This window comes from Haliotis rufescens, unplaced genomic scaffold, assembly GCF_023055435.1.
Source record: "Haliotis rufescens isolate VD_foot unplaced genomic scaffold, xgHalRufe1.0.p SCAF_2, whole genome shotgun sequence".
NCBI classification, from domain to species: Eukaryota; Metazoa; Mollusca; class Gastropoda; order Lepetellida; family Haliotidae; genus Haliotis; species Haliotis rufescens.
In genome coordinates, this window is record NW_025963890.1 from 59,353,808 (window position 1) to 59,370,369 (window position 16,562).

The 16,562-nt window shown below is 39.7% G+C and overlaps 1 protein-coding gene across 1 annotated transcript in view; it reads left to right on the forward strand.

Moving 5' to 3' along the window:
* Positions 1–14,461, forward strand: part of LOC124141955 (atrial natriuretic peptide receptor 1-like) — a 63,053-nt gene extending 48,592 nt beyond the window's left edge. The window contains exons 13-21 of the mRNA XM_046510156.2: positions 345–464; positions 895–988; positions 2,594–2,821; positions 4,183–4,332; positions 5,785–5,883; positions 7,198–7,289; positions 8,968–9,160; positions 12,437–12,584; positions 14,025–14,461. Coding sequence (XP_046366112.2) covers positions 345–464; positions 895–988; positions 2,594–2,821; positions 4,183–4,332; positions 5,785–5,883; positions 7,198–7,289; positions 8,968–9,160; positions 12,437–12,540 — 1,080 coding nt within the window. The 3' untranslated portion in view covers positions 12,541–12,584; positions 14,025–14,461. The remainder of the gene's footprint in view (positions 1–344; positions 465–894; positions 989–2,593; positions 2,822–4,182; positions 4,333–5,784; positions 5,884–7,197; positions 7,290–8,967; positions 9,161–12,436; positions 12,585–14,024) is intronic.
* Positions 14,462–16,562: the final 2,101 nt, after the last annotated feature.

The following is a 16,562-nucleotide window of genomic DNA, read 5'->3' on the forward strand; positions in this document are numbered from 1 at the left end:
TATGCCTCGTTAGTGAGTGATGGCTTCAATATCAATACGGAATAGAGTTCATAAGATTTTATTTGCTTTACGCTTTTATAAATGTTTATCACTGTTGCTGAAGATGTGTATGGTCGCTTCGTCAACACTTCACTGGTGACCGGCATAGTTTGTAAAGGTGAAAGGTGCCTTTCAACTCCGTACACTGTATTCCATCAATTTCACAGCGAATGCAGGAAAAATGGGCTTCTCACACAATTTAGGGATTCGATCCTGAGTGACGTCAGAACCAACCGCACTTCTGTAGATATATATTACACTAGTTCGTGATATGCAAGGTATATTTGAATCATTTTTTGTTTCAGTTAATTGAATATTGTTGGCACCCAAAACCCGACTTTCGACCGTCCTTTGAGTCCGCAAAAAAGACACTACATAGAATAAACCCCAACAAACTAAGCGCCGTCGACCTGATGATGAATATGGTAAGAGGGTACGATGATGACAGTGACTTAATTTCTATAATCAGTGACCGCCTCCCTGGTCGAGTTGTAGAGCGTCCGCCCGGAGAACGGAAGGTCCGGGGTTCGTCATACCAAAGGACGTTAAAAGCTGGTACTTGTTGTTACCCTGTCTCGCGCTCGGTATTAAGGGACTAAAACATGGACTGGTCGGCTCGGAGTCAGTACACTGTGTCTGAGTGGGGTCACACACACACACACACACACACACACACACACACACACACACACACACACACACACACACACACACACGTCGCTATATAAGCGCAATAATCTTGGACGCGACGTTAAACCCCAATTCACTTTAATTCCCCATCTATAATCAGTGCCATTGAGTTCATGATGTTTAATAAGTTACCATATGTATTCTACAATGATTATTTTAATTTAGATGGAGAAATATTCTAAACATTTGGAAGCCACAGTAGCAGAGAGAACACAAGATCTTTTTGCAGAAAAACAGAAAACAGACCGACTTTTATACAGTAAGATTCTTTTCTGTTTCTGACTTGGTTTGGTGTGAAACTAACGGCAAAGTCCCTAGCATATTTTATACACGCTTCAAACAATTACATTCTTCCTTCAATGTATGTTTACGTGGATGGTTAAAATACAAAGTGCTATAAACCGTCTATTTCGGTATTAAATATGCTTTAAGAATCTTTGCAACAAAAGACAGTCTATGTTGAAATTGAACATGGTCATGTGTATCTAGGTCTTTGAAAGGCATTTAGACCCGTGAAGATTCCGGGCTAGAATAGGTCTTCAGCAATCCATGCTTGCTGTAAAAGGTGACGATACTTGTCGTAAAAAGCGACTTACGGGATCGGGTGGTCATTCTCGCTGACTTGGTTGATGCATGTCATCGATCCCAATGGCATGGATCGATGCTCATGATATCAATCACTGGATTGTCTGGTCCAGACTTGATTATTTACAGACCGCAGTCATATAGGTGGAATATTGCTGAGTGCGGCGTTAAACAACAAACCAACTAACAAAGAAAGGCAATTAGAAGTGATACACATAAGGAAGAGAATGTATGGATGTCAACTTCTTTATTATGAGGAACACAACGTTTCGGAGTATATGCTTACTCCTTCATCGGGTGAATGAATGCCATGAGGCAGAGAGCATATATATGTACGTGTAAGAACAACACAATTGATAAGAAAGCCAAAGGTGGAAAATAACAAAGGGTACAAGCTAACAAAGGAAGCCAACAGATGGATGGCGCTGATAGGTGATAAGCAATGGGCAATATGGAAGCGAACACTTCTCTCTGCCTCATGGCATTCATTCACCTGATGAAGGAGTAAGCATATATTATATATCCTAAACGTTGTGTTCCTCATAATTAAGAAGTTGACATCCATATATTCTCTTCCTCATGTGTATCTGGTCAAGAACACCACGATGGTATGCCGGACAGATTATGCCTCCAGTTTTCTTGCTTGTCACTTGAGCCGGGTGTTAAGAGTGGTCAGAAGTTTTGGATAAACTGGATTGCCTGGCCAATACTCGAGTATTCTGAGGCTCCCGTGGTAGAACTGGAATAGTGCTGACTGCAATGTGAAACAACAGCCACTTATTTAACAAGAATATTCATTAAAAAAATGCATCAATAGTGACGAGTTATGTTTTCAAACAAGAACTTTAGTTCATTGAAAGATATACCATTGTTCTTTACTGAATTAGAACCATGACAGTAATGGAACTGAGTCTGTACCGGGGCTTTCGTTGGATTCTTAACTGGTTGGCAAATTTAACAGAACTAATTCATGATATGGGTAGGCTCCCAAAGGAAACTACGTCCTTTGTCATGGCTTTTCTCAGGTCGGGTTTCCTGATGATTATCCAGTGTGGTTTCCGGGGAAGAATGTGCGATGTTTGCCACAAGAGCCGGCTTCAATGGTTGTTATATGTGACCTTGCTGAATGTGTGACATATTACAAGTTGTCTTCGATCGTTGCTTACGCTGTCAACCACTGGTTTGGCTGGTCCAATGGGATGACTTACAGACTGCTGTGAAACAATTGTACAATTAATGATGGCAGCATTAAACATTGTTCACTCAATTTATGTTATAGGTATGCTTCCAAGGGCAGTGGCGGATGTACTGAGGCAGGGGAAACCAATTTCAGCAGAAAGCTTTGACGCTTGTACAATATTCTTCAGCGACATTGTTGGTTTCACAACGTTGTCAGGGAGCAGCACGCCGATACAGGTGGTGGCCCTTCTAAATAAACTCTACACGACGTTCGACGGCATCATAGATATGCACGATGTCTACAAGGTGGAAACCATTGGCGATGCATGTAAGTGTATTCTTACGTTAAATACGGACATTAATGAATTGTTTGATAGGCATTACTTAGACGATGACGGATGACAAAGTAGACACAATTTATGGACAACATCTTCTTTATTTACTGTATACCGTTGTCAAGCAAAGCCTAAACAGATCTATACCGAAACGTCGCCTTTACAGTAAATAAAGAAGTTGTATCATACATTATGTCTACCGTGACGGACATTAATAATTCATTTCAGTGGAATAGAAGACAATGTTATTCGTATAGGACAGATCAATCTCATTTAAATCAGACCTTAGTTCTCGCTACCGCTAAACAAAGATCTTAGGACATCCCAGTAGAGGTCACGTCAGAACGACCTTTCATCCGACCAATCAGAGCGTCGCTTACCAGATCATGAAAGTACCAGTCGGAATGTGATTTCTGATCATACATCCGCGAAAACTTCAACATGGGTTATTCCGAACGATAGTTACAGGTTTAACGACTGAATCCATACAATCTAGTTCATCTATTAGCGATTCCAGAATGTTCTTTTGTTCAGGTTTCAAATTTTTAATCGAGAATTTGTCAAAATATGTTTCGAAGCGTTGTCGCCAATTTGAAAATAGTGCCGTAAAGCACGAGAATGCTGCCTTCTGATTGGTCATTCCATTGGTCGGTCAAAGTTCGCGCAAGGTCGGTCTGACGTGACCCGTAATGGGATGTCCTCAGATCTTTGTTTAGTGTTAGCGAGAACTAAGATCTGATTTTAATGAGATTGAGGACAGATAATCCTTGTCTAAAGACTTCACCACAGCAGACCCGTGAAGATTCCGGGGTAGAATAGGTCTTCAGCAACCCGTACTTGCTGTAAAAGGCGACCATGCTTGTCGTAAGAGGCGTCTAACGGGATCGGGTGGTCAGGCTCGCTGACTTGGTTGTTGACCAGCTATATGACGGCGATCTGTAAATAATCGAGTATGGACCAGACAATCCAGTAATTGACATCATGAGCATCGATCCACGCAATTGGGATACGATGACATGAATCAACCACGTCAGCGAGCCTGACCACCCGATCCCGTTAGTCGCCACTTACGACAAGCATAGTCGCCTTTTACGGCAAGCATGGGTTGCTGAAGACCTATTCTATCCGGATCTTCACGGAATGTCAGTATAGACTATGAAATATAGTCTATGAAATGTTTTAAGACACAAAAAAGTCTCTTTTCTCAAACATGTCTTTCTTATGGTGTACATAGATAGAGTTGCCTATTGCTATATAATTGCTATAGATTGGTTTTGATTAAATTAAATGCACGTATTCCAAAGTCAAGGTGAGGGACTATTGCCAGTATTGCTCGATTCTATATCTCACACAGACATGGTGGTGTCAGGAGTCCCAAAGAAGACAGACAAACATGCATGTGAAATTGCCAACATGGCGCTCGACCTTGTGGAGGCGAGTCGTAGCTTCATCATCCCACACAAGCCTGATGAGCTTCTCAGGATCAGGGTAGGGCTTCATTCAGGTGAGTCCGCAAATAGCAGGGGGTACATATCGAAGCCTGAAGAAACAGGCAGACAGAAAGACGCATGCATTATACCGGATACTTGTCGGCCATCATGCATCTGATAAAGCGGCACGCGACAGAATGAACAAATCGAGGGATAACGCTCAAATTTGCAGTAAATTATTTGGTTTAACTGTTTAACCCACGAAATTGAATATCAAACCAAATCATAAACACTGATTATCGGACAGAAACATCGAAACGTTACCCGAACATAGGATTTTTATATGGGCCTGTTGTAACCTCATCATGACTTACAGCGGCGCCGAGTTTTCACAAACATGTAGTATTTTTCATTAAGTTTGGCAGCTGACTTACTTACAAAAGCACAAAATTACAAGACCTTGTGTGGCACCATGCTCCCCAAGACCTTTGTAAGTTATCGAAACGACTGAAAACTGCAGCGGAACAACTTAGAGAGGAAGTTATGGAGGAAGTTGCTCGCTCATCAAAGTAGCGGAAGGTATCTGGTACATACTGCAGTCTAGTCCAGAAAGACTTCACTTTGATTCAATTTCTGGATCATATACTGGTCTTAGATATTTTTTTAACTTTTCTTAAAGTATATTCTATATTCTGTTTTTTTTTCTATTTTGCCTGTATAAATATAATACGAGCAGGTACATGATGAATATGCAGATGAAGCTGGATGTTTTACTATTAATGGGTAATAGACAACTTAACATTGAAAGAATGATCGTATCAGTATCTGAGTGAGTCAATGCATGCATGCAAGAGCGAGGTATAAATGTTATTAGATTAAAGAGTGACCGATGTAGGTAAATTAAGTGGACAGAATAAGTTGAAAGACGCATGATAAAATTCCGAATGAATAAACTAACATTACCAAATTACAAGACTCGGGTTATGCCTTATCGCACCACATCATTGCAAAACAAACTCCAAACTCGCGATTTTCCAGTCATTTGCAAAATGATGTGTTCTTAAGCGCTTATGGCGAAACATATCCTATTTCGAACAAAACTCTTTAGACAACAATCTCCCTCCACCACCTACAACCCTCAACACAGTCAAATATTAAGCTAACCCAACAAATTCACACGGGTTATAATTGTTTTTCAGCAACCCATGCTTGTCTTAAGAGGCGACTAATGGGATCATGCTGATGCATGTCATCGTATCCCAATTACGTAGATCGATGTTCATGATGTCAATCACTGGATTGTCTGGTCCAGACACTATCATTTATAGACTGTCGTCATTTAGCTGGTATATTGCTGAGTGCAGCGTTAAACAAACAAACTTACAAACAAACAAACAATGAACCAGTAGGTTTGATCTAACTGTTAAGCATTTATACATTTGTACATGACAATGGATAATATTTATAGCAACCAACCATGAACCTGGATTGTGGTGTAATCGTTAATTATTGTTATTCCCTCCTAGGGTCTGTCTGCACCGGCGTGGTGGGTCTGAAAATGCCCCGTTATTGTCTGTTTGGGGACACAGTCAACACAGCCTCACGGATGGAGTCCAACGGAGAAGGTGAGTGAGTGAGGTGGGTTTAATTTAAGGCCGCTTTGGACAGTATTTCAGTTTTGTCGAGGCGTGTCAGGATAATGCTGGAAGAAAGCCCACGTTTACCACTTTGAAACCCAGCGGATACGGATATCGTCATGATGGTTCAAGGAGTAACATCAGAAGTCGATACCAGTATTTGAACGCCCGAGTGAGTTCTAGCACAAGTAACGTCACCTCCCGTGAACCCTTAACAGTTAACCTGGTTTTAACGGGATCTTTGGATCTTGTGGGCATTAATAATAATAATAATAATAATTGATTTGTAAAGCGCCTAATATCCATCGACAGTTGCTCAATGGCGCTGTGACAAAGTTAAAATGTAATGTCTGTGTACATATGCCAACAATCAGGAGTTCTATTGAAAAGCTGAAGTGAAGAAGTGGGTTTTGAGGAGAGAGTTAAACGTTTCCTTAGAAGCAGAGTTTCTCAGATTCAAAGGCAAAGAGTTCCATAACTGTGGACTGCAAAAGGAGAAGGCACGGTCAGACATAGCAGAAGTAGACAGAGGCTGATACAGTAGAGTTCCACCAGAGGATCGGAGAGCACGCTCTGGAGAGTACAGGGATATTAGATCTTTGAGATAGTCTGGATAGTCGCAATTGTTGAGGCAGTCGTGAGTGATGATACATATCTTATAGTTTATACGAAAGGAGACTGGAAGCCAATGTAGTGCTTTGAGGACAGGACTGATATGATTGGATCTTGGAACTTTAGAGATGCATCTAGCTGCAGAGTTCTGAATGCGTTGTAGCTTTGATATGGCTTTCATGGGAAGATTTGCATACAATGCATTGCAGTAATCCAGTTTGGATGTCACAAGACATTGCACCAACAATTTAACTGTTGGAGTATCAAGTAGATGGCGGACTTTACTGATGCATTGTGGTTCATTTGTCACTCTTTTGAACAAAGTTTAACGAATAAATATCGCTCCGAACTTGAGTTATTTAAGTTGCGTTGAGTTGGTTAAAAATGCGATGTCAGGCAACAACAAAAATGCTTACGTTTTATGGAAATTGCGAGAGTAGCGTGTGCTGCCGGTAGGTCAGGACATGCCCATGCTTTCGGGAGCACCTTCTTTTCTGTCTTTGGAGTCCTTTGTGTCAACACTAAGTTTCAGTGATCTATTCAAATAATGTTCACCGCTACTTTGCCTTTCACAATGGGATCTGTTTGGGCAGAGTGGAGACGAGTTACTCACTGGCTTTGACGTTATATATATATGGTTGGTCTTTGGAGACTCTATACTTTATATTGATACTTAATTTCTTCTTCCAGCTTACAAGATACATATAAGTAGCTTCACATATGATGAGTTGGCGAAGTTTGGCGGGTACATTTGCACCAAGAGAGGATCAATACCAATCAAGGTATGTCGAAATAATGACAGCGTGAAGGAGTTGAGTTTATCCCAAAAGTTGACGCAGCAGTGACAGACTGTCCAATGCAAGTCACTAATTAGACTTATACCATAAGTCAGGGCTTTTTTTGTGAACAATCGACATGTCTTTTCATGTGTTTATGACGGGTGCAAGAGATTTGGCAGGATACACTCACCTTTTAAATTACACCTAACATCAGCACTGTTTGATAGAGATTCATGAACTAAATATTCGTCTTCGTATAACGAACTCTTTTTTTAGCTAGAGATAAGTTATGAATATGGATAGGGTTTTCTCGCTTTTATTTAGTTTGATCAGTTTTTTCGCTCTGTCACGGCGCTTTTAGCAATATTCCAGAAATATCACGGCGGGAGACACCAGAGATGAGCTCCACACATTGTACCCATGTCGGGAATCGAACCCGGGTCTTCGGCGTGACGAGTGAACGCTTTAACCACTAGGCTACCCCACCGCCCTGTTTTCAATGAAGATAAACAGTCATGAAGTAGTTGAAGAAACTAGATATTCAATGATTAAATAATTTCATGCGATGATCTGAACACTGTTTTCTTCTGAGCACCACATGGCTCATGCTGCGTGTGGTATTAAACCATCGATTTTGTATCAGTATCAAATCAAGAAACATGCTCATCTCTAATAAAACATTGATCTATTTTACACCGAAAACTATAAAACAAATCATGATGGTAACATCGTACAAGAAGACTGAACGGAAACAAGACAAAGTCAGTGTCGTAGACAAAATCATAAGTTACAAATAGGACTTATGTTCCCTCGAGAAAAAAAAACATCTGGTAAATCTGTTGCTCCTGTGGTCTATATCGCCAGAGAGAAGCTACCGAACTACTGCTGAAAGTGCAATTTAGGCGTCAGAGCAATATTCATTAACTAATGAGTGAGTGAGTGAGTTTAACGCCGCTTTTAACAGTATTCCAGTTATATCACGGCGTGTCAGCTTAATGTGGGAGGAAAGCCCGAAGTGATGCAGGTCTCAGACGTTAACCACTTTGGTGAAACCCACGAGCACGGGTATGGTGCTAACAAACCTAGAAACAAAATCGGGGCGAACCGGGATTCGAAGCCACAATCATAGGTTTCTGGCGTGCCCAAGGGACGCAGCGAATCGCGGCGCCTAAGACGACTGGGCCACCCGTAACCCCCCCCCCCCCCCCCCCCCCATTAACTAATGTGTCCTTTGTGTACATGTATGTATTATCAGATGATCTTTTGTTTTAAAATATATTGACACAACCGTTTAAAGTAGCAAAATATATAGTTGATTTTGGTGATATGTCAAATTTGGTCATGATGCAGTTGGTACGGATATGCCATTCTAGAATGCCACTAACCACTTTCAATTCAACGGTTCAAAGTCTTTGATAAATATCTACCTGTATCTGTATATTGCTTTGACCATTGATAATAAATTCGAAATATCACGTTGAACGAAGGATATTTCTCTTGAACACATTAAAATTGTGATTAAACGAATTTTTAAATATTTGTTTCCACCGTAATATCAGTGCAGGTCAAAGGTCAAATAACAACATACAGGCTTATGGTTCGTAAAAGACAACGTGTTTTCATTGTGATTGATAATGTATCATTAATTATCGAAACACATTTTGATGTGATGTCCACGCAGGGCAAAGGAGAGATGACCACATATTGGCTGATTGGTCGAGATGACAGTATAATGACCAACGAGGACAAGATCGACCGTCTATCGGCTAAGAAACACATACATATACTGACCAATGGTGACGCACAGATTCGTAACCTTGAAGTAACCATACAAGACGTGGAGGCGGGGAGTGATGCCTATACCTCATTACCAGGTGAGCATCATCATCAACACCAACAAAGAAACAACATAATATAGGTTAAATCGGGTACACAATAGCGAATGATGACGCACAATAACAATGATGAGGCACAATAACAATGATGACGTCATTAAACACCTGAAGACAGGTTATACCCTCGCATTTTACATATGTATATAATCTTAAAATATAATTAATTACATTATGAAGAACACTGGCAGAATCCGATGTTCATGATGTAACTACAACAAATGATTCTTCTGTTATTTCAATGTGTTCTGCACCTTCACAAAAAATTCATTGGTGGTACTTTTAAATAGACTGAACTTTCATTTGATAATTATATTGCACTGTATAATATTTTCAAAAGTTAAAATATTTCCATAATAAACTACAAAATAATCATACAATTCCCGGATCGATGTATGATATTTTGTTTGTGTGATTGTATATAACATAGCAAGAAACAACAAACAGAAATAAAGACCGTAAAATATCTCAATTCAATCCTAATAACTTTAACATAATGGTCAGTTACTTTAATGAATAAAGTTTGTTCATCACAAATGGCTGAAACACATTCTTTATCCGTAGATGAAACATGTAAGATTAAAATTTTTTTTATCAAATGTTCATGCAATGTATCTTCTGTGCATTTACGTCAGAAAATAATAATAATTTCGATATTTGTTGAAACTGAATTTGACATTGATCCAATGACATGTGCATATAAACTAATTGGGTTGCCATGGTTTTAAAGGCTCCGTGCAACTATAACAAATATAACAGGTAAGTGACGTATCTGTCAACACAACTGTATATCCTCTGACGCATGTCTATACGTGTATGTTGTATATATAGATCCCAGCAATCCACGCAGACTAATTAGGCACCTAACAGGTCTTATGTATTCAGTGTTGTCTTCTTCACATGCTACCGTGACGTGCAATGCTTACCCTTCCAGTGTTAAACGTCAACTACAAGGTCTTTGAAAGAGATTTAGAAGTGATACACATTAGGAAGAGAATTTATGGATGTGAACTTCTTTATTATGAAGAACACAACGTTTCGGAGTATATGCTTACTCCTTCAACAGGTGAATGATAATGATGATGACCATGATGAATGATCATTCACCTGAGGTGCGGTCGGGTAGCCTAGCGGTTAAAGCATTTGCTCCTCACGCTGAAGACCCGGGTTCGATTCCCGACAAGGGTACATTGTTTGAAGCCCATTTCTGGTGTCCCCCGCCGTGATATTGCTGGAATATTGCAAAATGCGGCGTAAAACCATACTCACTCATTCACCTGATGAAGGATTAAGAATATACTCCCAAACGTTGTGTTCCTCATGATAAAGAAGTTGACATCCATAAATTATCTTCCTTATGTCAACGAGTGAGTGAGTGAGTATGGTTTTATTCCGCTTCTAGCAATACTCCAGCAATATCACGGCGGGGGACACCAGAAATGGGCTTCACACATTGTACCCATGTCGGGAATCGAACCCGGGTCTTCGGTGTGACGAGCGAACGCTTTAACCACTAGGCTACCCGACCGCCCCTCATATCAACGACAAAGCTTTGATATAATATTAGGCATCCCTCTATCGGACAAAATATACTGCTTTGCATCAATGTCACATGACACAGTCCCCCTTTGTTAATGATACATGTATATTGATAAATGTAAGTGCGTGCTTGCATGCGTGTGTATGAGTGTCTGCATACGAGCGAGTGGGTGAATGCGTCTGTTCCCTGATGCTCCTTCTCACTTTTGCACGAACCTTTGTATAAGTGTACATTCAATTGAAGTTTAAATTAACCGAATAGTAAGCTATTGGTAAAAGGTAAAAGGATATGATCTTAATGTTTCAAATTATTATACTGCATTTGTTACTACAAATATTAATGACTGTAGTAGGAATGGCTGAATGTATTGCTACGGGGGTCATTCCGTCATTGTTTATTCATAATAATGGATAGCCGTAAGCATATTGTATATAGTCATCAGTGACAAGTGCTTGTGAGAAACTGTTGGATAAACATTGACAAGTTACGAACGTACACGTTTTATCAGAAGACATTAAAGCTTTAAACTTGTGTATAGTGGGATTAATAAGGAAAAACTTGAAGTGTTATCAGTAGTCTTTGGTTATGTGGTGATCTTGTTATTAAAGCCGCACACAGCAATATTCGAGCTACACGACGGACGACTGTAAATAATCAAGGAGTCTGGGCCAAACGGTCCAGTGATTGTTATAATGAGCAAAACGCCACGCCATCCGGGTACGATGACACGCAATTCTCCTAGTCGCCGAGGTTAACTACCCTATCCATTTTGTCGCACGCGTTACTGGGGACAAGGTCTAACCTGGAACCTCTAGATCTATGGGACCAGGTCTCACCCGGAATCTCTACAGGGACCAGGTCTAGCCCGGAATCTCTTCAGGGTAGTGACCTCGAACAATCAGGTTCACGATTCGTTCGGGTAATAACGAGTTCAGGATATTATGAACTGCTTATGCAGTTTTTATAAAACCGGAGTTGACAATAACGATCATTGCTATCATTGCTCTCTAGTATTGGCGTGCACAAGAAAGGTGTAGTGAGATGAAGAAATTGGGTTTAACGTCGCGTTCAAGATTATTGTACTTATATTGCCCCGCGCGCGTGTGTGTGTGTACTAAGCGAGACTAGTGTCGATTGTATAGTGCTAGCCCATTGAGATACTTTGCCGCAGTTTAATATGGATACACCACTCAGACACAGTATACTGACACTGAGAAACACAATTTTATCCCATCAATGCCGAACGCCAGGCGGGTTAACAACAAATACCATGAGTTAACGTCTTTTGGTATTACTCGGCCAGGGATCGAACCACAGACCTTTCTCTTTCCAGGCAGATACTTTATCCACTTGACCACGGAGGCGGTCGTATCGTACAAAGGTTGCTAACTACACAATGTAGCTCTGTAGTTAAATGAAAATCCAAAATTAACATAGAGTTAAAACCCAGTGACCATGGACCAATATTCGACCTAGACGGCGGCAACCTGTCTGGGCAAGACAATCCAGTGACTGATGGTATGAACATTGTTCCATGATGCTGTGATCTCATGACATACACCTCACCGTGCAATTTGACCAACAGAGCCTCGTGTTATTCGATTTTGATGTAGTGGAGTTCGAGTCAAGTGAACCTTGCCGTTTAGGGACAATTCAGTTCCCATCCAAAACGGTTGTGTAATATGTTAATGCATGTCTCCGTCGCTGCTTTATTTCAGATTTTAGTAAAGACGACTTACACACTCGCAAAACAAGCATACACAGTTCCTCTAATGACTCCGGTTACCAGGACAGACACGATGATGGCAATATTGATTGCTGACGTCACAATCACGTGACCAACCGCTGCTGTTTCGCAAAGAGAAGGTAAAAAAAACCAGGTTAACAAAAGTACAAGAAAGCTTAACTTCATCTTTATGTCAATTCAACCACTATGTCGGGAGCAGCATTAGAACATATTGAAGTCGTTGACCCAGTTTGAAAACAGTTATTTGTTTTGCAAAGGTCTGTCTTTTGAATGTTTCCATTACTAATTCATTTGACTGGAAGCCGCAGAAAACATTTGGTTTTGTATTTTGTGATAATGTAAACATTTAAAATGGCATACTTTGCAACTGATAATACCTTAAACTGATACCTTTCATCAATCGATCTCTATAGCCAAAATATTATATGTTTTGACAAATATATATTTATAATGTATGTCTCATATTGGTCACAAAAGACAACCAACTAATCTTTTTATCATTACATTTGTATTTGGGGAAAACATAACATTGTATTCAGAAATGGGTGTTGGGTACACCACCGAAAATAGATATTTCAAAAAATTTCAGGTAAGTGCATACATTATTAATCACAACGAAAACACGTTGTTTTGTACGAACCATCAGAGTCTTCAGCAACTCATGCGATTAAGGCGATTATGCTTGTTGTAAGAGGCGACTAACGGGATCAGGTGGTCAGGCTCGCTGACTTGGTTGATGCATGTCATCGATCTCAATTGCGTGGAACGATGCTCATGATGTCAATCACTGAATTGTCTGGTCTAGACTCGATAAATTACAGACCGCTGTCATATAGCTGGAATAATGCTGAGTGCGGCGTTAAACAACAAATAAACAAACAAACAATCTCTACTATTAAGGGCGGTGAGTGTCATTCCTCACATGGATACAATGTGTGAAGCCGCCCCTTGATATTGCTGTATTATAGCGTATAGCGACGAAAAAGCATACTTACTCACTCACTGTTAACTACATGCTGAAGGCACTTTACAACGGCATCTTCGTTTATACCTGATGATGTTTACAATACTTTATGTAACCGTTTTCAAGCTGATTAAGTAAAACCTCAAAAGAGCAACCAGACATACCGTATTCGACGTAATAAGCACCCAGGGCGCCCTCAAATTAGAAATAGGGGCTCTTATTAGAATGGTATTTTGGTGAAAAAAAACAGAGTTGAAAGATAAATTTCGTGGTTTATGCTGACAGCCTGAAATGTTTATATGCGACAGATATATGTTTCCAGAATTTATTGCCCATAATTAAGGGTGCATATAACACACGAGTGCGTATTATACCCGAATAAATAAGTCTTGTGTACATTGATCAATCGGAAGGGGTGCTAATTGGGATTGTTCACAAGCCAATATATTAATAAATATCGCAGTGGGCGCTTATTAGAGCGGGGGGCTTATTACGTCGAATACGGTATATGTAACTGTTTCGCATAAATTATCCCACTTTCACGTGTCCTCCTACGCTAAATAATAGAAACCCAAATGCGACATCCATTTTTCAGCCATGCCTCGTCAGACAGAACAGCGGTAACAACTGGGAGTCCTGCAAGGCGAACCTCTGTCCTCCGCATTATCACTGCTGGAGGAGCACTATTTGACGTCATCCTTCCGGCTAAGCAGAGTTATTTCTGTATAAAGACTCGGAAACCAAATCAAAGTCGGAGTGCAATAGGCTTCGATTTGGACTTTGATTCTTCACGTGATAACATGTTTCCACGTGCTATTGTCAAGTCGCACCCTGTTATGTTGCCTTATCTGTCACGCATCATGATATAACTCATGATCGTGTATGAAGATGTTACCTAATCATAGAGAGCTGTTCATCTATACACCGCATCTTTTGGTTGACAGAGACAATACCTTGCAATCTTATTCAAATGATTTCATCATTATCGGCTTAAAACAAGAAAAATAAAAGCTATAGTTACATCAACTGTAAATACATATCATCTCATGTGTGTAAGTAAATGTCTTGTGACTACCTAGCTAAGTATTGGTTAAACATGCTACTAATACTAATATACTTCTTTATAATTTCTTAATGGTTATTTGGTCGACATATGTTAATCTAGTCACATCACTGATATAGTACAGTTCTTTATTTCATTGTCATGGTGCTACGTCTTGTTTTATATTGTTTCATCATACAGCTACTAAACAAAGCACATAATTTTTTAACTGATGTCCTTATACAAGAAGCTTGTATCAGTAAAAATCTTTTCTCAGTTCAACCGACATGATCAAAGTAGCACTGACGAGCAAAATAGGCTACACCTCTCAGTTGATTTGATTATGTTTAATTTTCAATTGAAAATATCTTAAGTTAAAATATACCTAAACATTTCGCATAACACACAAATGTTGATGGGAATTGTAGACATCTTTGCAAATCAATCAATTTGCTTTTTTCTGCACAAAATTACAACATTTCAAACATGGAAGGGGTCATATAGTTGCAAATTCATTTTTTACTCCAGTTTTCATCTAAGCAATTAATTTTACTCAAGTTTATCCTGTGTTGTTCCTAAGCATCACCTGGCTATGTTATTGTGCCGACTACATGGACCGTTGCTGATGCTGATGGGGTCTAGAGTTTCAAAACTACCCCTGCGCACTTTACTGTACCCGGCAATAAATTCTCGTGAGATTTTTATAATATCGACATTACGAGTAGGTACAGTTCGAGGGGGTCGTTTTGAGACTGTGGGTGCTTTTGGGGAAAAGGGGTGCCGACAACTACCCCATCAGCGTTGCAAATGATATCAACAATTGTACCAGACTCTATTATCTTCTGAAGTTGTAATAATCACTCACTGCTCGTATTAATGAAAATATGAATATGGTTTAATGTAAAAGACTATTCGCTACATCCGAATTCGTTATATCCAAAGACAGCTATAATAAGGAACACAGCATTTATATTCCAGGACCTGGGATCATTTGGAAAAATAAGTAGGCCTGAGTTTCAAAACAAAAGTGTGTTTGGATTTTGATCCACATTTCAGAGAAAAAGAAAAGGGTATGTCCGTTTGTGACCGAAACCCGAAAAATATTTCTACACCCCCACCCATCCCCAAACGGACTATTAAATGGTCTCTCTCATATTTGAACGTGTGGGCTTGGTATGAAGTAGGGTACGTTAAAAGACGTATATGCAGGTTCTTACAAGAGGGGACCATTGATAATTGCTCAGTGCTAGGATATGACGTGAGGCCTCGGTTGGCATTCCTGGTTTATATATTATAAAGATCAAGTGGATATAATGTGTGACCTGGATGATCGTTATCGTATATCAACATTACAAGCCACTGCGAATGCTATCAACCAACTGCTTGGCCAACACGTCATTATTGTCAGCCCGTCGTGCTGTAGGTGGAATATTGCTGACTTTGCGAAAATCAACATTCACTTCACTCACGTATCAAAACTTCAGTGAGATTGTTTTCTCTTAAAGCTGTTGTTGTTGTTGATGTTGTTATTGTATAAATATTCTTTTGAAGCATTGACCAACGATAGTTACACATGCTTCTGCATACTCACATGGGGTAAGCTCTGTCAATTCCAAACCGCAAATTGGTAGGTAGCAACTTCCATTTACTGCTGGACAGTAAAAATTGTGATTTCACCCGAGTACATGGAACATGGTTTAGGCAAGGTTTGGGCCCTTTTACTTATTAATAATCATTTAAACTAAATCTAACTTACATCATGCACCAGAGGGCATACGGACCACAATCGTCATAGTATTTAAATACGACACTCAATACTAAGTTCAATATACCTTACTTTACTTTTGGTGTCACCTGGCGCGACAGTGACGAGTCGAAAACTAGGTGCTTTTTAGCGTTTTTTCAATGTATAACCTTTGTGTGATGAATAAATTCTGAGATATTTAACAAAACAAAAAACTGTACGAGTTGATGGTAGTTGGCTGTGTGAACAAATTTACTGTCAAAGTTGTTGAAATAATACTATCTGCGTAGTTAGCATAAGAAAGTTACAATGGTTTGAACACATTTAAAACAGTGGTAATATTGATG